This window comes from Plutella xylostella, chromosome 7, assembly GCF_932276165.1.
Source record: "Plutella xylostella chromosome 7, ilPluXylo3.1, whole genome shotgun sequence".
In the NCBI taxonomy this organism is placed as follows: Eukaryota; Metazoa; Arthropoda; class Insecta; order Lepidoptera; family Plutellidae; genus Plutella; species Plutella xylostella.
The window spans coordinates 3,159,194-3,175,952 of NC_063987.1; the positions used below are offsets into that span (position 1 = coordinate 3,159,194).

Consider the following 16,759-nt stretch of genomic DNA (forward strand, 5'->3'; position numbering starts at 1 on the left):
TTGCTACTGGTATTACCAAATAGCTCCAGTTCATAAAAGGAAGAAAAGACTTTCAACATCTAGATTTCTTGTTGTGCAAGAATGTACGTGTAACATTATTCTTGTCTAGCTCGGCAAGTAAAGGACTATATGGATGGCAATATATACTTAAACGTAACCTCCAACTACACAAGGTCAGCAACAATACCGACAATTATTCACTCTTGATCTTATAAGATGCCATCCAGCCATCCTTATCAGCAATTAAATTATATTGAGTTCTTATTTTCTAGATCTTACCTACCCAATATGTACGGTCAGGTGCAGAGAAACCTGACCCCCCTCTCATACTAAAAGATACAAGCAGATTGTGAATGTAAAAGATGGGAAAAATATCTTAACATAAATTCTCACAATCTCATATTAACGCTCATCAAAAGGCGCAATATTATATTTTATAGTAAAAATATACAAGCAGATGGTCAGAACTAAGTAGCTGAAACCTAAAAGCTAAACCAAAAAGTCTTTTCAACTGAAAACGACGGCTCTAAACGCCCGTATTAATATTCCATGATTTATACAGGGGCTACTGAAGTAAACGCGGAAACAGTAGGGAACAAAACGAATCTATAGGGCGTCCGTAAATCAGAATAGATAGGGCAAGACGAGGGACCATGTCTAACTATAGAGTTAGGTAGGTATCAGCCGGGTGCGGTTCAAAATAACTCTTTCTGCAACGATGAGCTTTGAGCTGCATCCTAAATGTCACTTGCTCCATGAACTTGCGACGATGACGGTCGTAATCGCTATAATTTGCAACAAGGCAAATGGCAATGCCCATTGTGTTCCTTTTTTCAAAGATAAAGAGCATAAATTTTTAATAGTGCTGCTTGCTCTAAAACATAGATTCGTTTTAAGTATATTAATCACGCATGCTTTAGGCACTAACTTTCAGTATCAACTTAAATTAAGTGCCTATAGCAAGCTCAATCAGCCGTTTAATTTGCCCTATCATGAATTCAAAGCAGCTTTCAATCACGCACATCCATTGTATCTTAACAATGGGGGTTATAAATTCTGCGATAGTTTAAATTTCGAATTGGCAGTTTCGCGTTCCGGAAACGCAGGCCAATTTGCGTTCACGTCAGCCGTCAGTCAAACTCGACGAACGATTACCCTATCCCGGACCCGGCCATTTGCAAAATGGAACGCAATGGGCCAATGATGGCGGGGCGAGGGGCATCGTTCCAATTTCAAACGTCCATATTTAGACAGGAAGTTTTGTCTTTTTTATAGACCGCTTTATTCCTGGCCAGGATAGTCAAAACAAATAAAGGTTTAAATGGGATCAGCTTTTGATACCACGGTACGTAATCAGAACCAGTGGTTTGCAGCCATAAAGGCTTTCTAAGGTTTATCTTGATGTTTCCAGTAATTACAAGGTACCTACATAGGTAGGTAGATACATGCTGACAACATTAAAATAAATAGCGGGATGTAATAAAACTTGTAAAGCCACCTATAAGCCTTTCGAAAATGAACACGCACGGCCATATCGGGTAAAACGAGTACCTATAAACACATGACAACTTTGTGTCCTCGCCTCTACGACGTATGAGGTGAAAGTGAACAAATTGTATAATACCACGGTTTGGATGCGCATGGGCAACCACGAAACCATTTAAGTACCATTACGTACTGTAGAGAACATCTATAAATATCGCTGGAAATGTTTACTAAAATCAGTTACAACTTTATGAACAGTTATAAGGTTATGAACAACAGATAGTTAGCTAATTTTTGCAAGTAATGTACACCTAATAAAGTAGCCAAAATTATTAGATAAAATTAGTAGTAGTAATTTTAAATGCTTAAAGTATCATTATTGCCTCAATTGTACATAGGTACGTACGAGCAAGACTTTTCAGAGTGAAAATTGACATTCATTCGGCAAATGCGGTGCTTGTACAGAATAATGAACGCCTGTTTAGGAATAGAAGAGTTGACACGTTTATGGTAATGGGGAAAAGGTGAAGAAAATAACTGCCTAATTAACACGATATAAACTACAATGCTTCAAAATAAAATGTTAAAAACCACGTAAGTGGAAGTTAGAATTGCTGTTGATGTATATATGGGTAGTCCAAAAAGTGGAGTAGTAATCAAAGCAAGAGGCTCAAGACTCACCAAAGTAAATCATGTGCTAAATGAAAAACAAACGGAAGTATCAAGCAGGCTATACCTGAACGAGGCGGCAGGATATGACTGCAATCCATTAGCCAACTGTCAACTCAATCATGCGAGGGAAACTACTCGAGACAAGGCCGCCACTGCAACTGTACACAATGTACTGCACACAGGACATTCAAACACACAATTTGAACCTTCACACCATTCGCTAGGGGTTATACTTGAATGCCGAGCTGTTGTTCAAGCAACGCACCACGTCAAATGCAAGGTGACCCCGATATGATAGATAGATTGAGTTTAGCGTGCACAAAAGGTCTAGACTAGCCTATTGAGACCAGCCTAGCTCATTGTCATGGATAATTGGTTTGAGGAAATATCAATTTCATTAAGCTTATGGCACAAGACCAATCTGGTCTAAAAAATAACTTTGTCATCGTAACTGTATTAACTGAAGAAATTAAGAACAAAATGAGCACACATTTGATAGCAGATGATCCGAAACAAACTACTGCTATAGCACGATCGTGTGAGGCCGAATTCGTGCAAAAGTCTGGAGGCTATCGGCGTGACCCGAATTGTTCCATAAAACGATAAACTATGCCGGTTCAACTTGCGACATCAGACAAACTACAAAACCTGTAATTAAGATCTAGATAGTTAAAATACGGTTAGGTACGAACTGTACGAATTGTTAATTTATACATTCATAATTAAAAGAGGTTTAGAAAGGGCTATGTCACTAGAAGTTCTACGAGTACTTACTATAAAATGTATAGAAACAATTTTGATATTAGTTATGAGTTACCTAGCTGAAATAGGAAATATCGATCTTTATGTAAGTATACCAAATATACAAGTATTATAATTCATATTTAAACTCATATTAAGTATCAAAGTCGCGCCTATTATGACATCAAGATAATTACATACTTACTGATAAGAATTAAGAATGATAAAGAAATAACTAGGTAGATAAACCTTGAAAAACGGAACAATTTCGCATCGGATATAAAGATAACGTTTTTGATATTATTTAAGCAAATAATAATGTAAATACGAGTATGTAATATGGCAGAAAGATAAGTAAGACGTAAGTAGATACCGTTTATACCAAGTTTTTCTATAAAATAAGTACTTAAAAAACATTGATTTCTGAAAACCAAAACGAATCAGTAGACGTATGTCCAGCATTTTACGTTCATAAAATTAATAAAGAAGGCTCTTACCCACCTCACTTATAACGAGTACGTAACCGCTAGAAAATACAACAATGGAAAGTGTAACATAATCCTTTGTCTAGACAAAATTAATATCTTCGACGGTTTGTCATCGGTCGGAGTTTTTGCCAGCGCGGTTGCGCAAGCGCCGGTGAGATGCAGGAGGGTTACTCTATATAAAGAAAATACGAACGAACGAGAGCTATCGTGCAATCGGATAGTTTAAGACGCACTCGCGCAGATGCGCTTCGAAACTTAGTTTTTCGTCGTGTAGAGTGACCCCCAGACATTGCAACACCGCTGGCCGTCAGATAATGATCCGAACAGTACAGGGCACAGAAAAAACACCGGTAGTTTGTCTGTGACCTAGTGGGAGACAATTTGATTACAATTTCATCACTGCCTTCAAGCAAATAATCGAGTGATGGACGGCGCGGCGGCCGGTTGTCAATCCGCAAAATCTTTTGTTATCTGGTTTCATAATTCAATTATGATTTTTAATAGTCAATCCGATAGTCATTTCAATAGTCGTGTCATTTTCGGAGTCGACAAACGCTGAAGGCATGATCAGTTTCAGTTTGCGTCCGGAAATCCATTAAGCACAGATATCCGACCCGTACCTAAAACGGTAATGATAGCTAACCTTTGGATCAATCATATCCGCGATTAAGTAATGTAACGATGACCGACTTGGCATATTTTCAACAATTTTGTCTTTGACCGTTTGAGCGTCGAAAGAGAAAACAGGAAGTTTTATGCTACTTGTATTATGAGGAAGAGAATCGCATTTATCTCTTATTGTGTTTATATTTCCCGAAGAGATATTTTTACGGTATCTTTATGTACACACGAGTAGAGCTGATGAAAGGATAACCTGACTTGTAAATGACTGACAACTTTTGCATTTAAATAAATGTAGAAACCTGTTGAATGCAGTGAAACGCCACTCAGACGTACCCATAATGTTTAAACATACAACGGAGAATGTAGATAAGACTGTTAACTATGTAAACGTAGGTGGGAAAACTGGCTTCAGGTATGAAAATTAACTTGAATGTTTAGTAATGTTGCGCGAATTTGCAATTAGCACAGGCACAGTACCTGCAGGTAAAATGAGATGGTAATAATGCCAGGCGTGGGCCTCCCGTAGGCGAACTGGACGCGAATAGGTCAAGAACACTGTTCCCGCAATGTGTCTATGTTTATTTATGTTTCTACGCCGTACTTTATCAAGTGCGGAAAACCTGGGGTACTGCAGATATTCTAACAATATTAAATGTACTTGCAGCGAAATAAAATAACCGGGATGATGCATTGAAAAAGAGGTTTAAAGAAAACATATAAAGGTAAACTGATGTACTTATATTAAATAAAAGTAACTCGATACAGTTGATACTGTAGCAATAATAAACTTACCGATCTCCTCATTTTGAGTCTCTGTAGTAGTAGAAGTAAGAGAAACACTCATTGTTAAAAATGTCCTTAATACTTTCACTAATACATCACTTTAAAGTTTTTTATTCACTGAAGACCCCGTAGCTTTTGATTATCTTTTATCACTGTGATCTAGCTTGAGAGAAATGAGAAACTAAATAACACAATTGACTCGATAATATAGTTGTTGTTGGTTGGGAAATTGACATAATGGTGGCAATCGGCGGTGCGTGCGCAAGAGTGGTCTTTAAAGACAGGACAGTAAATTAAGTTTCATATAAATTTACCACAGGAAGCAATGAATTCTATGCAGAGATATGGTTAAATGCGAGATCTCTTTTATCAGATGTGTAGCGTTACACAGGAGAGTTTACTTCAGTTGCGTCACAATAGTCTCGCTCCTTTCTCTGTAGCACTTTAAAGCAATTAAAATGGCAATAAAATAGAACTTCAGAGCACGAGGTGAAGACGATGGTGTCAATTAAGAGCAAAGTTCAGGTAATTTATAGCCAACAGTGTCTACCGATGAGAATTCAAGTAAATCTATTGTCGCTAGCGAATTCGTTTCACTTTGAATGAACAAAGAGAGTATTTGCTGAGCTCACATCACAAACTTTTAGAAGAAATTAAATACGTGATGGATATTTAAATGAATGCTAAAACCATAAATTAAGTTGTATCAAAGCTGCTTATTATAAAAAGAAATTAGCGTGAACATACAAGATTCATATTACCACTTTATACCAGTCAAACACCAAAAGATGTAATTTCCAAAGATTAAATAATCATGTTAAATAACTTTGAATTATGCAAACGGATGCCAAATAAGATGATAAGTTAAGTGTATTGGATCCTGTTTCTACAGATATAACATAAGAAAGCAACAAACTATAAGTGATTCAAGATAACGGTGTATGAGATGAACTAGAATGGCTGGTCTGATTCACCGTTAAGTACTTTACTGACTGACAAACCTAATTAATGTTGTGTGCGAAATTCGATGCGTCTGTCCGTGGGATATGGCTTGATTCTATTCAAGATTTGGTTTATGTACCTACTTACATATTGGGTATTGAAAGGTATAACTACGAAGATTACTGAGAGATTCTATAGTTCAGATGCATAAGAATCTGCACTAAACATAAATTATGATTCTATGTTTTAAAGTTCTTGTGGTACAAATTGAATGTCTGTCTAAAAATGGTCGTGAAAAACCGTTTTCGTCTGGCTACTCCTTCTAAATATTCAATGAGTGAATCTTTGCCAGTGTTCAATTCAAAATTCATAAGTAGGAATTATTTAAATTTTTCATCCAAACGTTCCCAACAGCTATTTTGTAAATCATGTGTGCAATTTTCTTATGTTCGCTTTTCGTTGTGATATTTTAGTCAGCCAGTGTGATTCTCTTCAATTATTCATGCCTCCTTTTAAAGTCGAATGGTCTTTTAAGTACGATACCTACCGTCTTAAAAAGGAGTCTGATCTCATCAGCCTACAACCTTCTTTGTTTACCTTATAAAATCTTAATGGCTTTGTAAGGAGTTTTTTTAAGGGATTTTTTAGGATTCCATTCCATACATTGAATATTTTTTTCAAGATTTAATTGAAAAACAAACAAAAAGAAACTTTCCATGAGTTTGGACATCATTCAATAGCGCCATTAAGTTTACGTAACGGCGTATTGGAGCTGTATGTACCTAAGTAGTTATGAAAAAGGTATAAAACTTAATGACCGGTTCCGAATGTACGATGATTGTCAGAAAAGTGGTCTACCGTTGGCTGCAGCATTACGCAACTTTGAATTGAGTTTATTATTCGCGAAATGATCTCATTGTATCTACCTTTATTCAAATATGATCAGAATTGATTCTACTGTGTTAGCATTCTTTTTTTGATTAGTTTCGGTAGCATTTTATAAGCTAACTCTTTTTTATAGCAATATTATCATTTATCTAGCTATAAGAGATTAATCATTACCAAAGGCAACAAAATATATTTATAATAAGACTGCATTGGTATACAAAGAAGTGTAAACAAATTAAGCATGCGCATTGTAAATGATTAGATAACTACGAAAGCAAATAACTTAGTAAAACTAAAGACCGTTTGCTGATATGTATAAATACGGAATGTAAATATTGTTATGCATTTATCTGAATCCATTCGCGTTTTAACCATCAAAGCACCATGTAGACGATCGCAGTAGAAAAACAATAATGGTTTGTCAACAAAACATTGAGGAAAAATCGACGCAACTAACTATACAGCTGTAGCTTTGGCCACGGCCTCAGTGCATGCAATCATGCAACTGTCGATTGTCAGAGCCACATCAATTATCCAAATATAGGGCACAATTGAAACGAGCCATTCAAACCGCATCCCACACAGACCCTGGCGAAAGTATTCAGCCACTCGTGCGCATCACCGATTTCACTCTGATAACGAGAAAATTGTGTTATATATTTTTTTCTCTTACCACTGCACACTGTTAACGCAATAATGTTTTCAAATTACCGTGTGGTATTTTTATTAGTCCGTAATCTAAACAAGCGGAAAATGATGAAGTCACAGTCCGGAGTGATGTGAATAGAACGGTTGTAAACAAAAGAGCGCGCGACGAAAACCGCGAAAACTAAAAATGCGTCCGCGGCGCGCGACGCACTCGGCTTGTGTGACCAGCCAGTGTTGTGACTTTCTGTCGCTAGCTGGCAGCGCTTCAAGCAATTCGCTTCGTTGAACGATGCAGTTTTTGAAGCGCTTTACACGATTTTCAATGTTGACAACGCACACCTAAATAGCGTGCTAATCATTCTTCTATCATACTTCATCGATATCTTTATTATAACTATGTGTGATTGGGTTTCAAAATTGACGACTTTTTAAAGTCTTTCCTTATGTTAGGTAGGAGTTTGGAGTATTGTCCGAGTGTTTAGGGTCAAGTTCGAATGATGCATTGTATTGAGCCTGTTTTTACACAACCCTATTGTCATATTGTCTATGTTACAGCTTGAATACCTATATTGTTTAGTGAGAATTTTCATTGAATAAATAGTAAAAGAACTATTGTATAAAATCGTTCAAATCAATAATGAATGTCGACAGTGAGTAAGCAGTTATTTCAAAGGTGAAAATAACACAAACTTTGATCCTTTAATTATAGGAAGCTAGATACAGCATACGTCTATAAATAGACAAGTTGACATCATCATTTAATACGTATAAAAAAGAAGGAAAATTAAATGGATAGTCGCACAGGAAAGTTTAATTTTAGCTTTATGTACTTTATACATATACTTTTTAAATATTTTTTATTTAACTCTTCAACAGATCTGAGGAAACGTATGCTAGCAGTTTAACATCGTCATTAGTTGAGGCACATACATAAACAGATATGAAAGTGACGGTAAACGCTTTGACACAGGCGTCACCCGTGCCAATGACCCTAGTCAAGCCTTTCTTCAACGCTTATCTACCACTAATAGTAGCGGTGTCTTCAACGCGCCTCCCATACCAATCATCAGCCCTTTTTAGGCTCAATTCAACTGCATTCCACGTGATTATATCCGTTTACTTGCAACCATTTATCCCAGATTGCTCTGTGAATCGTTGTGTTTTGTTTTTTTTTTTGACAGATTAATAGCTTAGCAACATTTAGCAAGTAGTTTTTATTCATCCAACTATACATATATTATATCTTAGATGTATTCTGTAGATGCGTTCGGTTTGCAGTTGTTTTGCTGTAGACGTGGTAATGAAAATAAATGTGGAACTAAATGAAGGTCTCTGTAATGTGTCGGATTGAGTGATGTTATAAATATAAATGTTTATCGATAAACGTCGTCGCGTCGTGATATATCAATTAATTTGATAGGTTTTGTACCTAACGTAGCCTAAGCCTTCACAAGTTTGTGTTTAGAATCTACCATATGTATTATAACCAGAGATCCATAAAATTGCAACTACCAGGGTAGACGGTTTAACTATAAAAACTAAACATGTAAAGAACTCATCAAAATGTAATCCAAAACACATACTAAAAAGCAAGAAACGAGAAATGACGTACCTATTATATAGTATCCTGCATATACAAATGCAAAACAATACAATAGTTAGATCTATTTCGATAGATGTGCCAGTAGTTGCGTCTGGGCATGTGTACAAAATGTACAATTGTACAATGGAGGCTTAGATTACCAATATACGAACAAAGATGGAGTATCAGTGCATAAGAAACGTGTCGACAAATAACACCTCACTTTACTCATTGTTACAATGGTTGTCAATAGGTTGAACTTTAAAACGGTTTGACAGTAAACAAAATGCGGAAAGTTTTTTGCTTTGATTTGTATGTGACGCGCCATCTTGTCCGTATTTCGTTAATCTAAGAATGGAGGCAATGCCAAAGAATGCATCGGCAGAACATCTGCAGTTGTGCAAGCTTAATGAGTAAACATCGTTACTATTGACTCACTTACATACCTACATGAATTTGTATTAATGATGGCGTTGGTCTGTTTAATTTTGTTCATTGCATATAAGACAACATGATTAAATAAATACATTAAGTACTGAAGAGATTTTCAAATCAAGAATGATGTCGATTCTGAAGGCACTATTTAAAATGTTAGAGATGTTTTCGACGTCTCTTAAATTCTTTTTTTGAAATTCGACTGTATGAGTGATATAAATCGTATAGGTAAGTACCTCCTTTTGCATAGGCAATTTGTTAAGTTTGATATCGCTATAATATTATTTTGTACCTTCAAAATGGACATAATTAATAGGATTAAATTTTAAACTCACGTCTTCTGAAGCTAGGACTGGACTTTTGGACTACAACGAGGATTTTAGTAACAGCTCCCATTGTACAAACGACCAATAGTCCTAAAGTCTTCATCAGAACTGCTGTATGCTCAATTGCAAGTGAATTTTAGATTGTGTTTATTTTTCCATTTAGAAGAGTCTGAATGTGATGTCATGTCGTGATTGAATTTTTAGAGCGGTTAGTGATAGGTATATTTAAGATAATATGCTTTGAACCCATATTTCGATACAATAGAAAATAATGTATTTTAAAGTTTATCTTCAAATATGCTGTAATTTATTCCCGTGCTTCGCGCAAATACACAATTCAAGTATGCACAATGTCTGACATTGAAATCTTGGTCTTTATTTACATTTACGTAACAATGTGTCTGTGTTTATTCTTAGTCTAGGCTTATGTACAAAATACTCATAACTATTAACTATGAAACGCATATAATTTATAATTATGATTTGTTTAGTTTAATATCTTTTGCCAGTAATATAGACGTTCCGCTTTCGCTGGTACGTACCTATTATAGATGGGAATGCACGTAAATGGTAATTATGCCGTAGCTATGATGATCACAACCGTGACGTCACTTCCTGAGCGGAGGCGCGGTGGCGGCAATATGGAACTAATTCAAGACTGGAATGGCCACTGGATATTGTAATTGCATACCTGACCGTTTAGGGGAAATATGTTCTGCACATGGTGATGATGTCGTCTACATTCATATACAGAACTGCAATCAACAAAAGAGATACGTATACTTATACAGATACTCATACGTATACAGGGCAAACAGTTTGATGCTTCAAGCGCTCCAAGTTAGGCGAATGATACACGAGTTGGATTTATTGACTATTCTTCGTGCCTTCTGTCACTCGTCAGTAGATCCCGATATGAAAGTGTTTGCGCTGGAGGGGTGTATTACTTACTTATGTCTTTATTTGACTGTACTTCATATCATATTTAGTACTTATTTTAACTCGCTTGGTAATATGCCGAATAGGAGAGGTGGGTATTCACCATTTGAGTTTAAATCCAGCAAGATAGTATTAGTGTAGGTACTTTAGGAAATACCTAGGTAGTGTTTCAAGTTTATACATAACTTGTTTAGTTATACCTATTTAGCCGCCCACATCCACATAACTTGCAAATGTTAAAGAACCACCTACGGATTTTAGATTAAATATGAACTTTGTAGAACCTTAATACTGCGTAGGAACTCTGACTGTTTTAGCATATTGTATTTTTGTTTTAACAATAACTAAGTAGTTATTTAGTAGGCTAGGTTCCCCGACAGAAAACAGATTTAAAAGACAAAATTGATGAAAATTGGGGCATCAATTTGGATAAAGTAAGTATTAAAATTAAAAACTTTCCTTTTCAACCTTCATTTTCCGTAGAGAAATTTCTAATGTGTTGGGAAAATGCCATCAGCCTGATGGTAGGTAGATCGGTACGAAATGTGCTGGTAATTATAAGTTCTGTTACGGTTGATCCGTATGATTACTGAGCCGGGTGTGGGTATAAACTAGAAAGCTGTGTGTCGGGACATCGTTATCTTTTACATCGGGTTATTGACGATGTTGTAGGCACTGCCTAGGACCTAGACTTGTTAAATGACTATCCAATCTAAAAAAAATAAGGTCATTAAACCCAATTCATAATTAAGATATAAAACCCAGACTATTAAGCCGTTCAATTTACAGAAGCGAAGTTTGCCTTCCAAGCGGTTTTTAAATCAGGTATTTTTAGTGCACAGAATAAATAAATCAAAAATGGCAAGCGGAGGCGAGCGGGCCATATTTGAGCAACCTTGATCCGGAGCGAGATTGTTGAACAAAAGGTCTTCGTTCAGTAACCGGCTGTGTTGCCAACTGCTACTGAAGGTTTGTACTAAATAGGTACTGTATTTTTTTGTTTTGAAAGTAGCTAGTGTTTCTATAGATATGGTATGACACCTTAGATGAAATGACATAGTTACACGTTAACTGACATGTAAACTTACGGATTGCCTAATAAAAATGTAAAATAAAAGGACGAAATTGGCAGTTTCGCAATGATTCTTTATGACTGTCTGATGGATTATGAAATTATGATGAAAAAAAGGATATGTCGTATGGATCATGTACAAATAAGATACCGATTGACTATATTAAATAGATATGTACTAAAATAATGGTGAAAACGCTAAACCTACGCATACAACCAAAAGTAGCTAAAGAGTCTACAAATAATTATAGCCACAAGTTTCAAAAAATAGTATCTGCCGTACATTAAGTAATAGCTGGATGTAGCTATAAAGTAACAAAGTTGGCAACACTGGTAACCGGTCGGAATTCGAGAAGAAAATTGCGGTCAGGAACCGCCGACTGCTCTGCTTGCATTTTTGCGAGAAACTCGATCTTTGTCTGTTGGCTGCACGCGTGTTGCAGCCATTGCTTCGCTTATCGATGCGTTCTTAATTTTATAAAATGCGGTCAGTATTAAAAATATAAAAATTTCGTTCGTTAATTCGTTGTACCTACGCAATATTACAACCAGAAGCTAGCGAGTGGTGTTATTCACCAACTGATAAATAACTGCAATTTTTTTATTAAGTATTTAAAATAATTCACAACATAAATCAACTCACCTCTAATATCTCTTTGCAGTGTGGCAGACAGGTTCCCCGCGGCCAGAGCTGCGTCCAACAAGTTGATATTCTCCCGGCATCGAGTCACGATGTCCGTCTGCGTAACGAGAAAAAAAACTTACTTTCCCGCCCTTTTTGACAGGAACTTTTTAGTAGACGCACGAAATTGTTTCCAGCCAGTGTCATTAATAAAAGAAATAAAATTGATTTTTATTCAAAAGTTTACAAACTAAGGCGTTTGGCTTATTTATTTCGGCGCCTACTACAAAGTTGTTCGCAGTGATAATCCTAAGCAAGTGCATAGATATTAGATAGCATATTCTAAGCTACACTCTTCGTATACTAATATTAACTAACTCACATTTTTCATTCCTTTTTTTAGTTTACAGCTTCGGTCACAGCACCACACAATGTCACAAACTTATTTGGAAAAATTTCATGCTTTTTTAATGTGAATCATGCAAAAAAATCTTATACAGTGGTCCAATTTAATCTTAGTCCAAAAGTGTATTTATATTAGTCTATTTAAGAAAAGTTTTAAGCTATGCCAAAACAATAAAAATAACTATTATAGAAAAAAATAGCTCAATAGAATATTAATTTAGAAAAATATTACTGTATATAGACAAAATCGTTAATTGCTTTTTATTTATAGTATTATTAACAGAGAAGGGTGTTAATTGACTGAAACTCCATAATTAATTTTCAAACTGAAACATTTATTAACAAGGAATACAAATAATCACTCTTGGCCATTACAATAAAAAAGAAAAAAAGTCAAATTAACAACCTACTCCTATTTTGAGGTTAGATATAGTAGGTATTTACATAGATTATTATGAGAAAACGGAGTTCAGTCGCATCAAAAATATAAATATAACATGCAGTTATTGGTTTTCTTAAGAACAAAAGTACAACCATAATTATACTGAAAAACTAAATTCTATCGAAATGCCTGAAAGCCTTTTTTTAAAACAATTTTATTACTTTATACGGTACATTCGATTTGAAAATAATATTTGACTTGTGCGAAAGTATAAGAAATGCTCTAATAAATCATATTTGATTTGTTGATAGAAATTGTTTTTCAGTTTAGCTAAACTAGTTAACTTAATACAAAACCTAAATTAGTTATATCACTTTCGTATGACAAGAAATCACGTTTATGTATGAGGTAACGTTACTCAACAAATAACGAATATTTATCTTAATAACGATAGTACTGATAGCTGTTACTCGTTGTTGTCTTAATAGTTACTTAACTTTTTTTTAGGATTCTTAGAAGTCCTAGGTAACGCTTCTAAATTTAAATAATTAATAGTCTAGGAACGTTTAAGTTCAAGTTATACTTGGGTCTAGCACCATCATGTAACCCCAGAAAGGTGAAATAAATTATAATTATGTTATTATAAAAAGCATTAATCATATCACACAGTTAGCTCAAAAGAGATTTGTTAGTTGGAAAAATACTGAATAAAAAAGCCAACGGAATCATTTTTGATGCTCTCACGATTTAATTTCGATTTATTTAATTTAAAAATAAATCCGTTTCTTGCGTTAATCATAAAAAAAACGAAAATCAATAAATTAGTTCAGGAATGTAGTTATTTGTACCCCGATTGCCAGACACCGCTTGCATTTAAACAACACTACATTTAAACGCATGCAATTTGTACAAATCTTTTGTTTCACAATTACAGCTACACTAAACAGTAAGCGTCACAATTTTGCCACGCAAAACCGGACCTTACAACAGACGGTATACAGCTGAAAACTCGAGTCACGACCATCTGGCAATCGCGGCGAACCTAATACATATACTTACATACATAACTATACACACGAGTCAAGCCCAAGCCAACTGTCATTGTAGATGGATGTAGACTATGATTAATATGGAGAAAGCGGCAACGACTAGACCAAATCTAGCTCTCAAGCATGCAGGGCGCCGGACGAGGCAAGCCGGGAGGTCATCCGCATCGCTGTAACTACTGAAATCTGTATCGAAAGTCCTTACGTAGTCGAATGCGCGGAGCAGGTCAGGCGACGACTCCTGGCGCTCCAAAATGGCCTCCGCCGCTTCAAGCTGCGTGCTAGACCGATGAATCAGCGTCCTCACTTCTTCCGACTCCGAATCCGAGTCCCCGCTCCAGTGGTTCCTGCGACTGTGCTTTTTAGGGCTCGAGGATTCGTCTTCCGAATCCACATTCTCCGTCGAGCGTCTACGCAGCTCTGACAAGGCAACCTTTTGGAGCTCCGACTCGTTTTGCGCGTCCATAATCCTCCTACGCCTGTTCAAGGAGTCGAGCAAATCCGGTCTGTTATTCACTTCGGTGTACTCCAAAGAGCTGTTGATCTCATCGCTAGTTAAGTTGGAGCTGTGACGCCTGCGACTCAACGCCTGTATATTTAAAAGATCAAACTCTGGAGACCTTTTAGCTTTCCGATCGCCTTCCGACGGCTTTCTCCTCCTCCCACCATCATTGCTCTCAATGCTCGTATTATTCCTAGACCTTTCGAGACTATCCAGCAGATTCTTCTTTCTCTCAGCGCTCGACATGCTTTTCTTGGGTTTGCGGGTGGGTGTGTCCACATCGCCCGTCTTGCCGGGTCTCTTGTGGGTGCGGACATCGGTCGGACGACGGCGTCGGGTGGGGCTGTGGTCGGGCGGACAGGCGGACAGGCTGGAGCAGCAGTCGGACTGTGAGTCGAGGAAGGCTCGATAGTCGTCGCCGAACTCCAAAAGGCGACGCGCCGCGTCAGAGTCGGGCGCTTCGGAGTAGTTCTCAGAGTTGTATTTCTCCTGTTGACAATGGGTTTGTTGTTAGTCTAGGTTGTATGGATTGGGCATGTTAAGAAGGGGACAGTGAGATATCATTTATGTATACACAGTATACAATTATACTAGGGCAGCTAGGGCCAAGAATATCCTTACCATGCAACCAAAATGTTAAGGTGTGTCGTAGATAGTAAAAAGGGACTTGTATACTTAATTATTATGTAAAAAGATAAATATACATATAGATACTTAAACACATAAATTATGACTAGATGATAAAAAGTCTTGGCATCGTTAATATACACACACTAGAATAATGTCTATACTTTACGACGTCTGGCATTCTCAAAAATATATAATAAGCGCCATTTAGTGCCATAATCCACACATTACTCACCTGATAAAAGTCCCAAGCCTGCTCTGAAAACGAGCTATGTTCCTCTGTCCCGGTGTTGACGCTCCTATCTACATCCGAGCCTTGTCCACTCCGAGGTCCCACATCTCGTTGGGGTTACCAAGAGGACTTAACATACAAGCATCTCAAGGTCACTAACTGACGCTAATCTATGTGGCTAAACCTTTCGCCATGGTCACAATCCTAAGACCTACTTAGAATCTGATAAAAAGGAAAAACACCTAAAAGCGCCATCTAGCGTCATACCTACAGCTTAAACTAAAAATACTTAAAAGCGCCATCTAGTGCCCACCTGATAAAAGTCCCAAGCCTGCTCTGAAAACGAGCTATGTTCCTCGGTCCCGGTGTTGACGCTCCTATCCACATCGGAGTCCTTGTCGACTCCAAGGTCCCACATCTCGTTGGGGTTGCCGAGAGACATGGCTAGGAGATTGCGCTCGCGGTCTACGCTTTTTGCGTGCCTGTTGGAGGGAAACATGTGATTAGGTTTAATTTTAACAAAATTAGGCCGTATTAATCATCAGCCCGTAATCATCCATAGATGAATAAAATCTCCCAAGGAACAGCACAACACTCTGTCTTAGGCCTTTCTCATCTAAGCACTACCGGCTGGATGTTATAATAATAGAAACAGAGACGCCATAAAAGTTAGATGATATTAAATACCTGTTTGTTTCTGGTATAGTTATCGAGTTATATTTAGTTTTCCTCGCTGAAATTGTCTTAACTAAGTTCTTTTTTTTTTGCACTCCCATACAATTTACTCCCTGTACCTCCTGTAGGTTGACTGGTAGAAAATGCTTTTAGCATTAAGTCCACCTAATTGTACATAATTACTTTTGTATATTGTGCAATGAAGAATAAATAAATAAATTAAACATATTGACCATAAACAATTACCTCGGTCTAACCTCCCCGCCATTAGGTCCCAACTTAAACGCCGGCGCGACACTAACGCCCTCTTCATTTTGCTCCGGGATAGTTCCGTCCTCTTTGCCAGATATATGCGTCTTCTCTATGCTCCTGCGCAGGTGGGCTATGGTGGCTAACTGCTGGCGAATTAGTTCGTCGTCGCTGTCGTTGCCTGACGTTGATGTTGTGTCGAATCTGTGGGGAGCAAGAGGTTTGAGCGTTGGCCGGTAGATGGTGGTGTGCTATTGATTAGATTACAGTAGAAAATATAAAATTTGCTGAAGTGTTCGGAAAATTTCGAAAATTATACGCTCAAGTGAACTTCAATAAAAAAACATTACTAGACGTAGAGGCCGCAGAGCTAATTTTTATAGCGATATAGCGG

At 37.0% G+C, this 16,759-nt stretch overlaps 1 protein-coding gene across 4 annotated transcripts in view; it reads right to left on the reverse strand.

Annotated features, from left to right (window-relative positions):
- The window catches only part of LOC105382631, a 265,130-nt gene that overhangs the window by 6,723 nt on the left and 241,648 nt on the right, over positions 1–16,759 (reverse strand). For all 4 annotated transcript variants that reach the window (XM_048622017.1, XM_048622015.1, XM_048622016.1 and 1 more), the window contains 4 exons: positions 16,363–16,569; positions 15,755–15,923; positions 14,286–15,071; positions 12,269–12,365 (listed from right to left, as the gene is read on the reverse strand). In XM_048622017.1, coding sequence (XP_048477974.1) covers positions 12,269–12,365; positions 14,286–15,071; positions 15,755–15,923; positions 16,363–16,569 — 1,259 coding nt within the window. The remainder of the gene's footprint in view (positions 1–12,268; positions 12,366–14,285; positions 15,072–15,754; positions 15,924–16,362; positions 16,570–16,759) is intronic.